This window comes from Branchiostoma lanceolatum, chromosome 15 (genome assembly GCF_035083965.1).
Source record: "Branchiostoma lanceolatum isolate klBraLanc5 chromosome 15, klBraLanc5.hap2, whole genome shotgun sequence".
In the NCBI taxonomy this organism is placed as follows: domain Eukaryota; kingdom Metazoa; phylum Chordata; class Leptocardii; order Amphioxiformes; family Branchiostomatidae; genus Branchiostoma; species Branchiostoma lanceolatum.
This window is the reverse complement of record NC_089736.1, coordinates 18553237-18572610: the sequence shown is the minus strand read 5'-3', so window position 1 is coordinate 18572610 and position 19374 is coordinate 18553237. Positions and strand designations below refer to the sequence as shown.

The window sequence follows — 19374 nt, the reverse complement described above, 5'->3', positions numbered from 1 at the left end:
ACCAGCCAGGGGAAAGGGTTTCCCCTTCCCCTTCAGTCCAAAAAGACTGGATGATAAATGATGATTAATGGACAGGGGTGTATGCTGGCATTAATGCTCTGTTCCAAAGGGAGCAGAGGGAATCCAGCATTAATGCCCAATGTGCTCCGCTAAGGAGCGCGTAGTGCGGCATAAATGCTACATTAGACAGTGTTGTCCAGTGTAAGGTTGGATGTGGGGGGAGAATTCCTGATAGATTGTACTTGTGTTTGTCTCCAGTGTTGTCCAGTGTAAGGTTGGATGTGGGGGGAGAATTCCTGATTGATTGTACTTGTGTTTGTCTCCAGTGTTGTCCAGTGTAAGGTTGGATGTGGGGGGAGAATTCCTGATTGATTGTACTTGTGTTTGTCTCCAGTGTTGTCCAGTGTAAGGTTGGATGTGGGGGGAGAATTCCTGATAGATTGTACTTGTGTTTGTCTCCAGTGTTGTCCAGTGTAAGGTTGGATGTGGGGGGAGAATTCCTGATTGATTGTACTTGTGTTTGTCTCCAGTGTTGTCCAGTGTAAGGTTGGATGTGGGGGGAGAATTCCTGATAGATTGTACTTGTGTTTGTCTCCAGTGTTGTCCAGTGTAAGGTTGGATGTGGGGGGAGAATTCCTGATTGATTGTACTTGTGTTTGTCTCCAGTGTTGTCCAGTGTAAGGTTGGATGTGGGGGGAGAATTCCTGATTGATTGTACTTGTGTTTGTCTCCAGTGTTGTCCAGTGTAAGGTTGGATGTGGGGGGAGAATTCCTGATTGATTGTACTTGTGTTTGTCTCCAGTGTTGTCCAGTGTAAGGTTGGATGTGGGGGGAGAATTCCTGATAGATTGTACTTGTGTTTGTCTCCAGTGTTGTCCAGTGTAAGGTTGGATGTGGGGGGAGAATTCCTGATTGATTGTACTTGTGTTTGTCTCCAGTGTTGTCCAGTGTAAGGTTGGATGTGGGGGGGAGAATTCCTGATAGATTGTACTTGTGTTTGTCTCCAGTGTTGTCCAGTGTAAGGTTGGATGTGGGGGGGGGGGGGGAGATTCCTGATTGATTGTACTTGTGTTTGTCTCCAGCGTTGTCCAGTGTAAGGTTGGATGTGGGGGGAGAATTCCTGATTGATTGTACTTGTGTTTGTCTCCAGTGTTGTCCAGTGTAAGGTTGGATGTGGGGGGAGAATTCCTGATTGATTGTACTTGTGTTTGTCTCCAGTGTTGTCCAGTGTAAGGTTGGATGTGGGGGGAGAATTCCTGATTGATTGTACTTGTGTTTGTCTCCAGTGTTGTCCAGTGTAAGGTTGGATGTGGGGGGAGAATTCCTGATAGATTGTACTTGTGTTTGTCTCCAGTGTTGTCCAGTGTAAGGTTGGATGTGGGGGGAGAATTCCTGATTGATTGTACTTGTGTTTGTCTCCAGTGTTGTCCAGTGTAAGGGTGGATGTGGGGGGAGAATTCCTGATTGATTGTACTTGTGTTTGTCTCCAGTGTTGTCCAGTGTAAGGTTGGATGTGGGGGGAGAATTCCTGATTGATTGTACTTGTGTTTGTCTCCAGTGTTGTCCAGTGTAAGGTTGGATGTGGGGGGAGAATTCCTAATTGATTGTACTTGTGTTTGTCTCCAGTGTTGTCCAGTGTAAGGTTGGATGTGGAGGGAGAATTCCTGATAGATTGTACTTGTGTTTGTCTCCAGTGTTGTCCAGTGTAAGGTTGGATGTGGGGGGGGGGGGGGATTCCTGATTGATTGTACTTGTGTTTGTCTCCAGCGTTGTCCAGTGTAAGGTTGGATGTGGGGGGAGAATTCCTGATTGATTGTACTTGTGTTTGTCTCCAGTGTTGTCCAGTGTAAGGTTGGATGTGGGGGGAGAATTCCTGTGACGGATTGTACTTGTGTTTGTCTCCAGTGTTGTCCAGTGTAAGGTTGGATGTGGAGGGAGAATTCCTGATTGATGGTACTTGTGTTTGTCTCCAGTGTTGTCCAGTGTAAGGTTGGATGTGGGGGGAGAATTCCTGATTGATTGTACTTGTGTTTGTCTCCAGTGTTGTCCAGTGTAAGGTTGGATGTGGAGGGAGAATTCCTGATTGATTGTACTTGTGTTTGTCTCCAGTGTTGTCCAGTGTAAGGTTGGATGTGGAGGAAGAATTCCTGTGATAGATTGCACTTGTGTTTGTCTCCAGTGTTGTCCAGTGTAAGGTTGGATGTGGGGGGAGAATTCCTGATTGATTGTACTTGTGTTTGTCTCCAGTGTTGTCCAGTGTAAGGTTGGATGTGGAGGAAGAATTCCTGTGATAGATTGCACTTGTGTTTGTCTCCAGTGTTGTCCAGTGTAAGGTTGGATGTGGGGGGAGAATTCCTGATTGATTGTACTTGTGTTTGTTTTCAGTGTTGTCCAGTGTAAGGTTGGATGTGGGGGGAGAATTCCTGATTGATTGTACTTGTGTTTGTCTCCAGTGTTGTCCAGTGTAAGGTTGGATGTGGGGGGAGAATTCCTGATTGATTGTACTTGTGTTTGTCTCCAGTGTTGTCCAGTGTAAGGTTGGATGTGGGGGGAGAATTCCTGATTGATTGTACTTGTGTTTGTCTCCAGTGTTGTCCAGTGTAAGGTTGGATGTGGGGGGAGAATTCCTGATTGATTGTACTTGTGTTTGTCTCCAGTGTTGTCCAGTGTAAGGTTGGATGTGGGGGGAGAATTCCTCATTGATTGTGCTTGTGTTTGTCTCCAGTGTTGTCCAGTGTAAGGTTGGATGTGGGGGGAGAATTCCTGATTGATTGTACTTGTGTTTGTCTCCAGTGTTGTCCAGTGTAAGGTTGGATGTGGGGGGAGAATTCCTGATTGATTGTACTTGTGTTTGTCTCCAGTGTTGTCCAGTGTAAGGTTGGATGTGGGGGGAGAATTCCTGATTGATTGTACTTGTGTTTGTCTCCAGTGTTGTCCAGTGTAAGGTTGGATGTGGAGGGAGAATTCCTGATAGATTGTACTTGTGTTTGTCTCCAGTGTTGTCCAGTGTAAGGTTGGATGTGGGGGGAGAATTCCTGATTGATTGTACTTGTGTTTGTCTCCAGTGTTGCCCAGTGTAAGGTTGGATGTGGGGGGAGAATTCCTGATTGATTGTACTTGTGTTTGTCTCCAGTGTTGTCCAGTGTAATGTTGGATGTGGGGGGAGAATTCCTGATTGATTGTACTTGTGTTTGTCTCCAGTGTTGTCCAGTGTAAGGTTGGATGTGGGGGGAGAATTCCTGATTGATTGTACTTGTGTTTGTCTCCAGTGTTGTCCAGTGTAAGGTTGGATGTGGAGGGAGAATTCCTGTGATAGATTGTACTTGTGTTTGTCTCCAGTGTTGTCCAGTGTAAGGTTGGATGTGGAGGGAGAATTCCTGATTGATTGTACTTGTGTTTGTCTCCAGTGTTGTCCAGTGTAAGGTTGGATGTGGGGGGAGAATTCCTGATTGATTGTACTTGTGTTTGTCTCCAGTGTTGTCCAGTGTAAGGTTGGATGTGGGGGGAGAATTCCTGATTGATTGTACTTGTGTTTGTCTCCAGTGTTGTCCAGTGTAAGGTTGGATGTGGAGGGAGAATTCCTGTGATAGATTGTACTTGTGTTTGTCTCCAGTGTTGTCCAGTGTAAGGTTGGATGTGGGGGGAGAATTCCTGATTGATTGTACTTGTGTTTGTTTCCAGTGTTGTCCAGTGTAAGGTTGGATGTGGGGGGAGAATTCCTGTGATAGATTGTACTTGTGTTTGTCTCCAGTGTTGTCCAGTGTAAGGTTGGATGTGGGGGGAGAATTCCTGATTGATTGTACTTGTGTTTGTCTCCAGTGTTGTCCAGTGTAAGGTTGGATGTGGGGGGAGAATTCCTGATTGATTGTACTTGTGTTTGTTTCCAGTGTTGTCCAGTGTAAGGTTGGATGTGGGGGGAGAATTCCTGTGATAGATTGTACTTGTGTTTGTCTCCAGTGTTGTCCAGTGTAAGGTTGGATGTGGGGGGAGAATTCCTGTGATAGATTGTACTTGTGTTTGTCTCCAGTGTTGTCCAGTGTAAGGTTGGATGTGGGGGGAGAATTCCTGATTGATTGTACTTGTGTTTGTCTCCAGTGTTGTCCAGTGTAAGGTTGGATGTGGGGGGAGAATTCCTGTGATAGATTGTACTTGTGTTTGTCTCCAGTGTTGTCCAGTGTAAGGTTGGATGTGGGGGGAGAATTCCTGATTGATTGTACTTGTGTTTGTCTCCAGTGTTGTCCAGTGTAAGGTTGGATGTGGGGGGAGAATTCCTGATTGATTGTACTTGTGTTTGTTTCCAGTGTTGTCCAGTGTAAGGTTGGATGTGGAGGGAGAATTCCTGATTGATTGTACTTGTGTTTGTCTCCAGTGTTGTCCAGTGTAAGGTTGGATGTGGGGGGAGAATTCCTGATTGATTGTACTTGTGTTTGTCTCCAGTGTTGTCCAGTGTAAGGTTGGATGTGGGGGGAGAATTCCTGATTGATTGTACTTGTGTTTGTCTCCAGTGTTGTCCAGTGTAAGGTTGGATGTGGGGGGAGAATTCCTGTGATAGATTGTACTTGTGTTTGTCTCCAGTGTTGTCCAGTGTAAGGTTGGATGTGGGGGGAGAATTCCTGATCATGATAGGTTGTACTTGTGTTTGTCTCCAGTGTTGTCCAGTGTAAGGTTGGATGTGGGGGGGGGGGGGGAATTCCTGATAGATTGTACTTGTGTTTGTCTCCAGTGTTGTCCAGTGTAAGGTTGGATGTGGAGGGAGAATTCCTGTGATAGATTGTACTTGTGTTTGTCTCCAGTGTTGTCCAGTGTAAGGTTGGATGTGGAGGGAGAATTCCTGATTGATTGTACTTGTGTTTGTCTCCAGTGTTGTCCAGTGTTAGGTTGGATGTGGGGGGAGAATTCCTGATTGATTGTACTTGTGTTTGTCTCCAGTGTTGTCCAGTGTAAGGTTGGATGTGGGGGGAGAATTCCTGATAGATTGTACTTGTGTTTGTCTCCAGTGTTGTCCAGTGTAAGGTTGGATGTGGGGGGAGAATTCCTGATTGATAGTACTTGTGGTTGTCTCCAGTGTTGTCCAGTGTAAGGTTGGATGTGGGGGAGAATTCCTGATTGATTGTACTTGTGTTTGTCTCCAGTGTTGTCCAGTGTAAGGTTGGATGTGGAGGGAGAATTCCTGATAGATTGTACTTGTGTTTGTCTCCAGTGTTGTCCAGTGTAAGGTTGGATGTGGGGGGAGAATTCCTGATAGATTGTACTTGTGTTTGTCTCCAGTGTTGTCCAGTGTAAGGTTGGATGTGGAGGGAGAATTCCTGATAGATTGTACTTGTGTTTGTCTCCAGTGTTGTCCAGTGTAAGGTTGGATGTGGAGGGAGAATTCCTGATAGATTGTACTTGTGTTTGTCTCCAGTGTTGTCCAGTGTAAGGTTGGATGTGGAGGGAGAATTCCTGATAGATTGTACTTGTGTTTGTCTCCAGTGTTGTCCAGTGTAAGGTTGGATGTGGGGGGAGAATTCCTGATAGATTGTACTTGTGTTTGTCTCCAGTGTTGTCCAGTGTAAGGTTGGATGTGGAGGGAGAATTCCTGATTGATGGTACTTGTGTTTGTCTCCAGTGTTGTCCAGTGTAAGGTTGGATGTGGGGGGAGAATTCCTGATTGATTGTACTTGTGTTTGTCTCCAGTGTTGTCCAGTGTAAGGTTGGATGTGGGGGGAGAATTCCTGTGATTGATTGTACTTGTGTTTGTCTCCAGTGTTGTCCAGTGTAAGGTTGGATGTGGGGGGAGAATTCCTGATTGATTGTACTTGTGTTTGTCTCCAGTGTTGTCCAGTGTAAGGTTGGATGTGGGGGGAGAATTCCTGATTGATTGTACTTGTGTTTGTCTCCAGTGTTGTCCAGTGTAAGGTTGGATGTGGAGGGAGAATTCCTGATTGATTGTACTTGTGTTTGTCTCCAGTGTTGTCCAGTGTAAGGTTGGATGTGGAGGGAGGACTGATGGAGGTGGAACAGCTGGTAGAGGATGAGAAAGTGAAAGAGAAGGACTTCCAGGTAACTAATAGATGTTCTTTTCATATTAAACACAAGAAAAAAGTTCCCAACATACAATGTATCATTTCTATTCTGCATTTTGGAGTAAACAAACTTCTTTTGCCTTCTGAAAAACATTTTTTAAGGTCTTGTGTCATGTAGAACAGTGCTACAGTTGATGTCGCATATCACCATATAAACTGGAAAGGCAACATTTTCAAGCAAGTGCATGTGATAATTTCCTCCCAATTAATGTCCCCAAAAATGGGCCATTCCTAATTTTGTGAATTTTAAGTTGTCTGGACCTGCAAAATTACACGTCATGCATCGTGACAAATGTAGCTATAATGGTTTTGAAGCAAAGGCAGTTTGCCACTTAATTGCTTTAAGATTAATAAATAGATAAATAAAAAAGTTTTAAAAACTTTCAAAGTGGCCCAATAAAAACATCTTTATGAAAATGGCTCAAAATTCTCCTCTGTCATGAGCAACAATGACTAAGAGTTAGTCCACATTTTAAGAATATTGCCACTGTACACAATGCAAAATAATGCAAAAACAAAAAAATAATGCACACAGCAATAGTTTGACTATTAGTAAGTAGAATACACCAAGGTCGACATTGGAATCCTGGCTAGAAAGATGAAGGAGATGTGTATATCTGATATCAACACACGCTGGGTGCTTACCATGCATTAACATCCACATATGATGATGACGTCATCATAGGAGCACAGGAGCAATGCAGCATGAAGGGGGCACCGCCTAGTTTATTTTGGGTCTCAATCTGAGTTTGCACACCCTCAAGTCTAGCGGCCGTCTCTTCCAGGAAATACTAGACTAAGTACTTCTGAGCTAAAACAACTGAATGCATGGGAATGAAGGATATCCCTCTTAGCTACAAGAAAACCCGAGTTTCGGTTTCTTCAACCTCTGTAATTTTAGTGAATATTAGAGGGAAAAGTATTGTCTCATCAAAAATGTGGCGCAAAATTGGGCATTTTCCCGTGGAACTGAAAACATCACAAAATTTTTTGACACAAAAATGACTGTTAGAAAGAGAAAACTCCAATGTATAATCAAGCCTATATATATATGGCCTCCGTCGGTCAGTATTGACCATGGTAAAATCCTAATTCACAACATCCTAATTCAAGCCTATTATAAAGAAAATCCTACCACTGAGATTTTCCCAATAACCCGACGCGCGAGGTAATGCAACAAAGCCAAAAGAACACAACAAAGGTCAATGGGTCAAAGGGGGAGTTTACCTTCAACGCGGACGGTTATCCGGAAATAATGCTCGGGTCTATTACAATTTGAACAAATTAATCTATCATCAGGGCTAAAACCATTAAGTTGCATAAAAACGATCAATCATTTTCTTGAACCGCCTCACATCCGATACAGTCTTGAGTTCACTTGGTAGTGCATTCCACAACTTTACACATCTGTAGGTGAATATTTTCTTTCCACTGTTGTTCTTAGGTTTGGACAAAGAATAGTCCCAGAGACATGTCTTGGGAAAGGCACTTAACACGGCTTTCCTCACTTCACTCAGGTGTAAATGAGTACCTACTAGAGGCTTTCTAGGGTTAGGGACGTCCCTCGGATAGGACGTGAAATGGAGGTCCTGTGTTTGAGGAGAGTCACACCTTGAGCACGTAAAAGAACCCACCACATCTTTCGAAAAAGAGCAGGGGCATGCCCCGGTGTGAGTGGACCAAAAACATTCCGGCCTAAATGGGGTAGGGAATTTCCCGAGCAGCCTTCGTAACCCCTGCTTCTCTTAATGGGTCAGTGAAGTCAATACTTGTCTCGAGCATTGATATTTCTGACCTAGGGAACAGTAACAGTTGAGCTGCCTTTCTTTGTAAATCAATGGCAACATCAGGCTCTTACAAATTTATTTAATAAAAATAAAAATAAGGAATACAAATTTTTCTAAGCTATCTAAATAACGAAAATCAGGAAACTTAATAATATCTTCTTTACAATTAAATAGGATATTCCTCTCATAGTTGTATAGTGTACAATCAACAACAAAATGACACTCATCCTCAATCTTACCTTAACTCACAGTATTGGCAAGTTCTTTGCTCTAAAGGAATGCGGTAATGTCTACCCTTTTCAATGTGTAGTTTGTGTGAACTAATCCAGAGTTTTGTGATGGCTGTTCTGTGTCAAATGTTTGTAGTTTTTAGATATTTCTCTTCGAAGTAAGTATCTTTAAGTAATCTATAATACCAAATTCCAGAAAGCAGTCGGGTTAGTTTCTCTAAGAGACGACAGCTCATTCATTGTTGATGAAAGTCACACTTTTTCTTTTTAACCAGTTTTTGTGTTCCTTTTTTCGTTTTAAAGAACCTTCCCCCTATTTCTGGGTTTGATGGGTTTTTTCAAGTAAGGTTTCATTTCCGTGCAACTTTTGTCAAAGTATCGTTTTTTGTTTTTTTTCGTATATGTTTTCTTTTAAGACTCAAACATTCATGACCAGCATCCCTGAGCAATGAGCTAAATTCAGAGAAAATTTTTTCAATTTGATCTGAGGCGACTGCATTGGTGAGATTTTCGCATGAAATGGCGTGTAGCCTTTGTAAGATGCGAGGTTGGCTTATAGATTGGAAAAAGTTTTGTGCTCTTTCGTTCCAGCCAAATCATTTAGGTGCTGGTCTAACATTAGCTCAGGTCTTATGTCCAGCAGATTTGGAGTGGATAACACTGACAACAAACAATGGTCAGAGAACATATTTAGGGGATTGACACGAAATAATTATAATAAAATGTGTTTTAAGAAGCATTGGCTAGAGATCATATAATCTACAGTGCTACTACCCTTTGGTTGATAGCAAGACTAGTGAACTTTCCTTGCAGATCACCGGCTACCCTAACCGTTTAGTATTGACAGGTTAGCTTGGATACAGAGGTCACAGATGAGTCTGGCAAATTTGTTTGGGAGTGCCTTGTCCATATGTTGCCGGTCTGAATTGTGGTTTGAATTTGCAAATTGATTTGCGTCATCGTGGATATCATTATTGACATAGTCATGCAGATTACCGAAGCGAGAGTTAAGATCTCCACCGAGAAGAATGAATCCTTGTGTGCTGTGACTGGAGATTTTGCTATTTAGAATGTCTAAAACATGATTTTCAGAGTTTTTATGCTTGGTGGATGAACTCAGGCTAATTATGATACACAGAACAGATTAGGTCTTTAGACAGTCCTAAAACTTCGCGATCCACTCGCACCCAGAGGATATCTGGAGATTTGGATGGGACTTTCCTTACGTGGTTCTTGTATTTATTTCTTTAGAAAAAGATCATACCCCCCAATGAGCGTTTCGCTCGTATACTCTTGGTTCTGTGTAAGTGGAAATAGCTGTAATTTGAGACGTCAATTTTTGAGTTATCTGTAGTCCATGTTTCCAGAATCGAAAAGAAATCAAATTTGTTAATACGCGCTAAAAAATCTACATCTTCTAATTTGGACTCCAAGCCATGAATATTCCAAATGCTGAAGTTCTTGCTTCCGCCATTTGGGAACGTTTTCATCTCGAGTAAAAGAGCGATGTATGATTTACAATATGGCATACAGGTGCAGCTACATATACCAAGAGGACAATCTCATTAATCTGTTTTCCATTTGGTCTACACCACATGTTGCTGACATGGGTATGTTAGTCAACAGCTTCAGAATATCATCCCTACTAACGGTGTGGAATTTCAGTTGGCATTCTTTGTCAGGCATGATATTTTGATCTATCAGATCAGTTACAGTTGAATTTGAAAGCTGTTCTGTGGGCTTTAATCTCCATATAATGGTTTGGTGACAAACTTGCCGTCAACTTCCACACAAGATGGGGAGTGGGTATTCCTGCCGCTGAGTAATGAGTTAATTGATTGCCACATCTGTTTGGAGCGAAAGTCATGAACAATGACTCCACTGTAATTGAGAATAGCTTGTCTTTGCCCGTCAACAATCTGGAAGCACTACAAAGGGCGCTAATTGAAATGGAATCAAGCCTGGCCTCCTCAAAACTACAGGCGAACACATTCGAAACAAAGGTCTCTGGCCAACTAGATTTTATCATGAAGAAGTTAGAGTCAGTCGGATGTATTTCCAAGAACGATGACACTGAACTACGAAAGCTACGCGAAGACAACGGAAGACTACGTCGAAGAGTGCAACAACTAGAAGAGACCGTCTCTACTCTACAGACTACTTCTAAGGCCGCGCAGAAGGAAATGAGTGACATCAAACTGTCACATGATGTCATGAAGGTGAAAGTATCGAACATGAAAGGACAGCTAGCAAACCGCGCACAGCCCCAATCCGATGTTCAGTCTGATAAGGAGACTGCTAACACCCAACCCGCGGATCTTGTACCGAAGTACTCATTACCCACCACAAACCGATTTGAGGTCCTAAGCCAACACGAGAGTGACAAACAAATCCGAGGTGAAGAAAAAGCCCCTTCGACAAAACAGACCACCAATCCCTCAAGTAGAAAAAATGCCGCTGGAGTCCCCCCTCAGGATGTTCCCGTACAAAAACGAGTAGTTCTGATAGGGGATTCAAATGCGCAGAAACTGAAGCCAAATTGCTGTGCCCTTCGGCAGAAATGCCAAGACCTCTCTGGTCCCCAAACCTCTACACAACACCATCAGTACTAGAGAAGTTATCAGAAGACGAGGTCCCCCCCAACACAATAGTTCTACATGTCGGCACGAACGACGTAATGGCTAAGTCCAAGGAGACGGTTATCTCAGAGTTTGAGATGGCCGTCAGCACGGCTCAGTCGCTATTCCCAGATGCAGAGTTAGTGATTTCTGCTGTGCCCCCTAGGAGAAACTCCAGCTTCAGGCCGAACGTCAACAGTGACATAACAGCAATTAACCAACATCTACAGAACTTAAGTGAGACAAACGTCCAGCTGACCTATGTCAGCCATCCACAACTCTGGAGCAGCAATGACTACAGCTCAAGTGTGTTTGAGCATGATGGCTATCATTTAAACGGAGATGGTGTAAGAGTCATAGCTTTTAATCTCAAGAGGCAGGCATCAGGTGCTTTAGGTCTCCCGCCACGCCGCTCAAGCTACAAAAGCAAGGCCAATCCCGGTAACGCTACCTCTCCTCAGAGGAACAAAGGGAGACGTGGAAGTTACAGCCGGTCCGACCGGCCCCTCTCCCGGAGCAACGACGGTCTGTCAAAGCCTCCTTCCCCCCGTAACGTGAACATGGCGAACAGTGGCAAACCCTATAGTCAGTACAATGCAGGACCGAATTCGAACCCGACGCGAAACCCGCAACATGAAGTCTTCCATAAGGGATCTTCCAACGCTGCTAACGGTCGCGGGAACGGCATCGCTCCACCCATGAGACCAAATGGTCCGGCCGCGCCTGCCCCTCCACCAACGTTCTACCCGAACTATCAAAACAACCCTTGGCACCAGCAGGAATGGCCCTCTCCAATTGAGGCGTATGGCAGGCCAGCGGTAGCAGAGAACATCAGACCGCCCAACTGGTATGGACCACCTCCGTTCCCGTTCCGTATGGATAGGAGCTGGCATGGACGTCCCGACTCATTTTTCGGATACAATGAGAGACCACACGGATCTTTCTGAACATGTGTTTTCCTGAACGGACTTCATCTTGCGGCATCAAAACAAGCAAGAACTCTGTTTGTAAAAACTTAGGTACATCGTTTGGTTTTTGGAACATTCATGGACTAGGGAAAAAGATAGCTGATAGTGATTTTATTAGTGAAATAGATGGGTTTGATTTCTTCTCTCTACTTGAAACATGGCACACAGGTGAGATACATTTTCCTAACTTTCTACATTTTAGTAGCACTAGAACAAAAGCTAAGAAAGCAAAGCGTTATTCTGGGGGCATCATATTTCTATTTAAGAGGCAATATAGCAAATTTGTTAAAAAACTAGAGAGTAAATCCGAAGATGTTTTATGGGTTAAGATTAGCAAACAGCTGCTTAATATTGACAGAGACATTTATTTAGCGTCAGTTTATATAAGTCCTAGTAGATCTACAATTCACTCTAACAGAACATATGATTTATTTGATGTTTTGGAAGAAGAAATTGCCCACTATAGCAGCTATGGCGAAGTAATAGTAGGAGGGGACCTAAATGCCCGTGTCGGGGACCTTAAAGATTATATTGTTGATGATTTGCCTGTAGACAGTCAACCCTTACCCGAGCACTATGACTTTGACCACCCGTTTCCCCGAAATAATATGGACTTAGGCCATCCCACCCCTTACGGTAAAAATTTGATTGATTTGTGCATTAATAGTAAAGTGAGAATTCTTAATGGTAGAACCCCTGGTGATGTACTAGGAAAACCTACCTGTTTTCAACCAAAAGGTACAAGTGCAGTCGACTATGTTCTAGCGAGTGAAGCAATCCTACTACACAAAATATCATTCTTTCATGTCCATCCGTTAACTCCACTTTCAGATCATTGTAAATTGTCTCTAATCCTACATTGTAATTCAAATTCATCGCCTGAGGAACCCAATCTGAAGACTAGGCCCCACTGCAAATTTGTATGGGACAACGATTCCAAACAAAGTTTTATGGAAATAGTCAGCAAACAAGAATTCTCTTCCGATTTAGATAAATTCCTCAATAAGAATTACGAATTAACACCGTGCTCAATTGAAAGCGCACTCGATGACCTTGTATTGCCACTTCAAGAAGCCGGTAAAAAATCGCTTAGACTACGCTGTACAAAGAAAGGAAGACACTCAAAACAAACGCAAAACTAAGAAAAACTGGTTCACAGAGACGTGTGCAGCAGCCAGACGAAATTTATATAATCTGGGCAAATTGCTTTCAAAAAATCCACGTCACCCCTTTATCAGGGGCCAGTATTTTAAAAGGAAGAAAGAATATATTAGACTGATTCGGAAAACGAAAAAAGATCACAAAGACAACATTCTCCAACAACTTGACTCTCATTCGGCCAACAACTCGTCAGCGTTTTGGGATCTAATTAAACTGTTTAAATCAAATGATCACAACGCCTCACAAGAAACAATTGACAAACAAGCCCTTCACACGCACTTTGAAAATTTGTATGGAAAAACCTTCGAATTCAACTCTGACAAGTCCGAAACAGAAATCGATAACACTTTTCACTGCCAGATCAAAACGGAATTACTGAAACTAGAGAGTGATTTGGAAACGTATAATCCCTTAGACATAGGGATAAATCAAAACGAAATCCGACTAGCAATCTCCAAATTAAAGAACAGTAAAGCCTCTGGAAACGACTTAATACTTAATGAAATGTTGAAAAGTGCTGCCCATATCCTTATAAATCCGTTGGCCAAATTATTCAATTTAATCCTGTCATCAGGCCACTTTCCGCAAAAATGGTGTGAAAGTCATATTGTCCCCATACACAAAGGCGGCTCCAAAGACGACCCTAACAACTATAGGGGGATCTCTGTCACTAGTTGTCTTGCCAAGTTATTCACAACAATTCTGAACACACGCCTCACTAACTATTTAGACCAACATTCCATTATCTCCCCAAATCAGTCAGGTTTCAGGAAAAACTTTAGGACAAGCGATAATCTGTTTGTCATTGACTCGTTAATATCTAAACACACCAATACTAACAAACGTTTATATGCATGTTTTGTAGATTTTAGAAAAGCATTTGACTGTGTGTGGAGAGAGGGACTCCGTTACAAATTACTAAGTTCGGGAATAGGTGGTAAATTCTATAGTTTACTTACATCAATGTATTCTAATCCAAAGACCTGCGTCAAAACCTCTAGGGGTCTTACACCATTATTCATTACTGATAGAGGCGTGAGACAGGGATGTAACCTCTCTCCCACACTTTTTAACTTATTCATAAATGATTTAGTCAAAGAATTAGATAATCCCGACTGTGAACCCCCCACTCTACACAATCTACTTGTTCCTTGTTTATTATATGCAGATGATGTCGTGATATTTTCAGAGTCGGAAAAAGGATTACAACATGCCTTGGACAGACTGAACATGTTCTGTACAAAATGGAAACTACAATTAAACATGAAGAAAACTAAAGTTGTAATTTTCAACAAATCTGGACGATCAGTAAAAAATGTGAAATTTTCCTTTGGCTCAGATACTATTGAAATAACAAATTCTTATTGTTATCTGGGACTATTGTTGTCCTCATCAGGCACTTTTTCCTTAGCAAAAAAACAGTTGTCCTTAAAAGCACGCAAAGCCCTTTTCAGTCTCAAACCGCTCTTTCGCTCACCTCTGTCCCCTAAGGCTCTGTTAAGAATATTTGATGTGTGTGTTAAATCTATTATGTTATATGGCAGTGAAGTTTGGGGCAAGGACCATTTGAATGACAGGTGTCCGATTGAAACTATGCAGAACCGTTTCTGTAAAAATATTCTTGGAGTGCACCGAAATTCCAGTAATATAGCAAGTAAAGCAGAGCTTGGAGTGTTCCCGGTAGATTTAGATGTGTCAATCCGCATAGTTAAGTATTGGTTGCGCCTCAGACAACTCGATCCTTTGACTCATCCATTACAAGTAGATGCTCTATTGTATCAACAGTCTTCCCAAGTGAATAGCAACAAGAAAAACTGGTTACAACATGTGAAAGATGTACTTGACAATAGCGGATACTCCTTTATCTGGAACACAAACAATCTCGATCTAGACATACAACATATATGTACATTGTTAAGAAAAAGGCTGACCGACATTTACATTCAAAGTTTTCTTTATAAATTATCTATCGATGACAGTAAGTTAAGATTTTATAGGAATGTTAAAACAGAATACTCAATGGAAAAATATCTTTCCAACAAAGATTTTGAACAACGGTCAGCTGTGTGTAAGATACGAATAAGTGCACATCCACTAGAAATAGAAAAGGGTAGATATAAAAAGCTGCCCGCTCACGAGAGAATGTGTAAGTTTTGTACAATGAACGCAGTGGAAAATGAAATACATTTCCTTTGCCAATGCCCTCTATATGAGGCCGAAAGAATCGATTTATATAAAACAGCTTCCGTTAATTCTCCAAGCTTTCACCATTTGAATAGCTTACAAAAATCCATATCACTACTAAAATCAACAAACCCACTTACGATGAAAAACGTGGGTCTCTTCATTTTCCACTGCCTTCAAAAAAGAAGTCAAACCCAACCATAGTCAACCTTAGTTAACTTAGAACTTTGACAGTAGTCTAGATACCTATTTCTGATTCCCATGTATTCCCATGTACTTGTTTGTCTGCAATTAGCCTTCGGGCATGAACTTGCAATAAAGTTATATTATATGATTACAGGCATTCTCCATTATCTTAGTCTTGAAGTGAAAGTCTTTCTTTTTTCTGTTCATCTTTACTGCATGGTTCCGTAGTATTTGTACACAGCTCTATCTGATGGTAATGAAGGAGCATCTGCAGTATACTTTTACAATGCTGTTCACTGGATGCTGTTGATCTATTGTGGGATTCAAAGTCATCACCCTCTAAGGAAGTTAAACTTAACAAATTTGCCAAGTGTTTGGTGTTAGGGCTTTCAACTTCAACACATGCTCAAATTTGGATTTTTTTTTTTACATAATTATTAAAGTCTTGATCCATAATTAGTAAAAGTAAGTCATACGTGCGTAAGGGTGGCCATGCATCTATGTCAGACTTTGGGCCCTCGAGAATCCTGTTTAGCTTCGATGAAGTTTGCAATTTGACATCTAACTTGGCAGTGGTGTTGTGTTCCTGACAGGATGCATATGGGCCCAGATCAGCCTCCATTATCTGCAGTGAGATTACAAGAGAGTCGGAGAAGTACAAGGAGGCGCACAGCAAGGCCTCCCAGACCAGCACAGACCTGCGCACCTCCATGAACACACACGTCAGCAACCTGAAACTTCTGTCTGGACCTTTGGAGGTTCTGCAGGCGGCACTGCCTTCACAGAACATCATGGATGGTCAGTAATTTGTTTGTTATCTTCGCCAAGAAGATTATGTTTTGGGTACAATGTAGCGTTTGTATGTATGTATGTATGTGTGTAACTATGTAATGTAAACAAATGATTTTTAAAAAAGCTGGCCCGGGGCAGGATGTGACCAAAATAATTGGTGACCCCATATGTTTGGGAAGACTAGGAGGTAGGTCTTATATCATCATGACACCTGGATGTTCAGGAGAAGTTGCTAAGAGGGGTAGAAGTGTGCGTCCTTTAATTGACATGAAGTTCCTTGATTATGAATAACTTACCTATAGATGTTTCCTTGGTTTGGTTAATATGAAAAACTAAAATCTGTTTCCTGTACTCCCTGATTGACTACGACAATACCGTTCCGTTTTACATGATACATTTTTACATTTAGTACAAACAAAGTAAGTCTCAAAAGTCTACTTACTAAACAATAAAAGCCAACATCCGTAAATATCTCATGACGCTGGAGAACAGCTTATCGATCATTGTCTAAAGTTTCATGTTCGTTTTTTCTTTATTTAGCACTCTTTATTCATGTTCACAACGCTATCACCGTGTTATTATCAACACTAACAGATAGAGAAAGAGACATTACGATATATTTTCCAATGACTTGCGTTCTTAACGTTGAGTCTATACAAAAGCTGGTACATGTATAAATGTTTATATGCTAACAACATGCCATGCAACGGGTCGTCAAGCTGCATGCCGCGGCGACCACGTGATTGTCTTGGCTGTCAATCTTGTAGTGTCCATGGTAACCAATACCGCGGCTACACGTCAGTCAAGGGTGTTGCCATGGCCTCATCCAAGCCGGGAAATCCCCTCCGCCATGTTTGTCACTTGTTGCCTTGACGACTGTCATCGGAGCTCTGTGGGGGAAAATGGTAGCTGATATGATACCGATAAATTTGTCAGGAAACCATCATGGTTGTTTTGTCATGAATTTTGAATCCATCGGAAAGTTATCGTTGGTCTATCGGGAAACATTAACTGGCCAATGCACCACTGATTAAAGTCCGAACAACCCTAAAGTCCGGAGGACAACATATCCCGATACATTCCAAGAAAAGTGCAACGATGCTTTTCCGATATGTTCCCAGCAAATTACCGACCGATGTGCACTGTAACAGTGGTGATCAACCTCCACTAACTGACCAGTCTAACCGGTCCGGACCTTTTAGCCTAGTGGTTTATAATAGCGCCTTGATTTCCCAAGCCATGCGGATCGGGATAGGCGGGGGTTCTAATCCCGGGAGCGGCATACTCGCCCCTTTGGGTTTTTACAGCACTATGAGTACTGAAAGCGTTTCACTAAATGCCACAGTTACAGCCACAATCGTGCATGAATGGCCATCCATATTGCCTAACGACAATCTAGACACCCAATAGAACTGTCACAATGCCAATATCGTACCTGAAAATCGCCGTCTGACGCCCTGTGCTTGGTGCAGTGAATAGCGCCTTGTGTATCAGTGCATGGGTCCGGCGATCACAAAGTTTACGTAAACAAAGAACAGTGAATCTCAAACAGCAGGTAAATATTGGTTTTAATTAACATCATTGAATGCCAGTAGAAACGATAGATGAATATAAAAATTCAAGTATAATTGTAGTGTTTCATGATTGTTTCAAACGGAAAAGAGATATTTTGTAATAATTTATTAGCAGTTGCGTGCAGTAAAGAATTGCGTCATTTCTTGTCGACCCAACGACCCATTGACCCAACGTGATTCCCATCACTATAGCCCCAGGCAAAAAAACAGAATAACTCGAGAAGGCCTGGATCGATTGTCTTGATATTGGTATTTGGGTAGGACTCTTGATGAAACTTCCAAATGATTAGATGTTGGGCCCCCTAGTGACTTGTTACGGTACTGCAGCATAACTTCCAGGTTTGATATATCGTGTTCTGGACATGCTATGGTCACGATTTTTTAGTGGTAGATAGGGAAGAGGGTATTACTAAGTGGTATAGGTTAAATGGTTTTCGGTACTAACTGCAGATTGAAGCAGGTTTTGCTTCAGACTTTGAAAGGGAATAACTGAAGACGGGCTTGATGGATGGTCATGACTTTTGGTATGTAGATAGCTTGAGTGATGATTTACATAATTAGATACTTATTATGCAGATCTGTATCTAATTTGCATAATTAATGAGGAAAGTTTATACATCTGCCGCATTTCATGATAGGACTCTCAAACATGTGACATGTGTAACTGAGGAAGAGAGAAATATTGATAGATATCAACTATGCAAATGATGACCTCAGTTGCATAATTAATGAGAAAATACTATTTAATAACTCAAGATGGGGTTTACGAATCATCATGATGTTTGGTATGTAGATAGCTAAAGTGATGCTTTGTATGATTAGGCAACAATTATGCAAATTGGATTCTAATTTGCATAATTAATGAGGCAATTTCTAAAACCCTCTGTTCCATGATCTGACTATTCAATTATGTGACATCTGTAACTGATGAAGAGAAGAATGTTGATAGATAGAAGATATGCAAATGAAGACCTAATTTGCATAATTAATGAGAAACTACTTTAATTCCAATCATAAAAATTGAAATAATTTGGCGAAGATATGAGGTCGCAGAACTCTAGTTATCTTTACAACGGGTAGTCATAAATCCCTTCCAGGCATAAGTTTATTTTTGGTCTCAATTAGAGGCTGCACACCCTTAAGTCCAGCGACTGTATCTTCCGGAAAAATTGTATGGAAATGAAAAAAATGATGCACAAAATTGGGCATTATATTGAACCCAACACCTATTAGTTTAGACACAAAAATGACTGATATTGTCAGAAAGGGACTGTCGAAGGTCTGCAGGTGTGAGTTCAAATCACTCAAAATCTGCTGTGAAAGGACACTAAATTCAACATGGCTATAAAGTGTATTACTAAGAAGTGATGTGTCTTGGTGAAAATAGATTTTTGGCTCAAGTCTTACTTTTTAATATGTTTCTGCATTGAACATGATGTGTCCCTTTGCCCCAAATTGACCTCTGCAGCTCTATGTGAGAAGAGTTGCAATGCCTCATGCACATTCAGTTGATTTGTTGAAAATTCCATGGAGATGGCATTCATCTTCTGCAAAAATGCCAAATTTAGTCAGTTCGGTCTTGGGGATATTTCCTTCAAATACAGGTTATTTTGCTTCAGAATTATTCCCTGCAAGAGCTAGTCAGTAGACTTGAGTGTGTGTAGAGTGGGCCACCTTAATCATGTATATGGTGACAATCCTGAATCTGAATGTCCAGGAGTGGTGGCTCTCATAACATCCTAATATCGTACACAGTCACCATCCACACAGTTTGGTACCACCAAGGTCACAAACCAGGGGGCTGAAAAT

The 19374-nt window shown here is 41.8% G+C and overlaps 1 protein-coding gene across 2 annotated transcripts in view; it reads left to right on the top strand.

The window, feature by feature from the left end:
* LOC136420379 (tyrosine-protein phosphatase non-receptor type 23-like) overlaps positions 1-19374 on the top strand; it is a 108697-nt gene that overhangs the window by 58718 nt on the left and 30605 nt on the right. For both annotated transcript variants that reach the window (XM_066407257.1, XM_066407258.1), the window contains exons 16-17: positions 5951-6042; positions 15793-15997. In XM_066407257.1, the coding sequence (XP_066263354.1) occupies positions 5951-6042; positions 15793-15997 (297 nt within the window). The remainder of the gene's footprint in view (positions 1-5950; positions 6043-15792; positions 15998-19374) is intronic.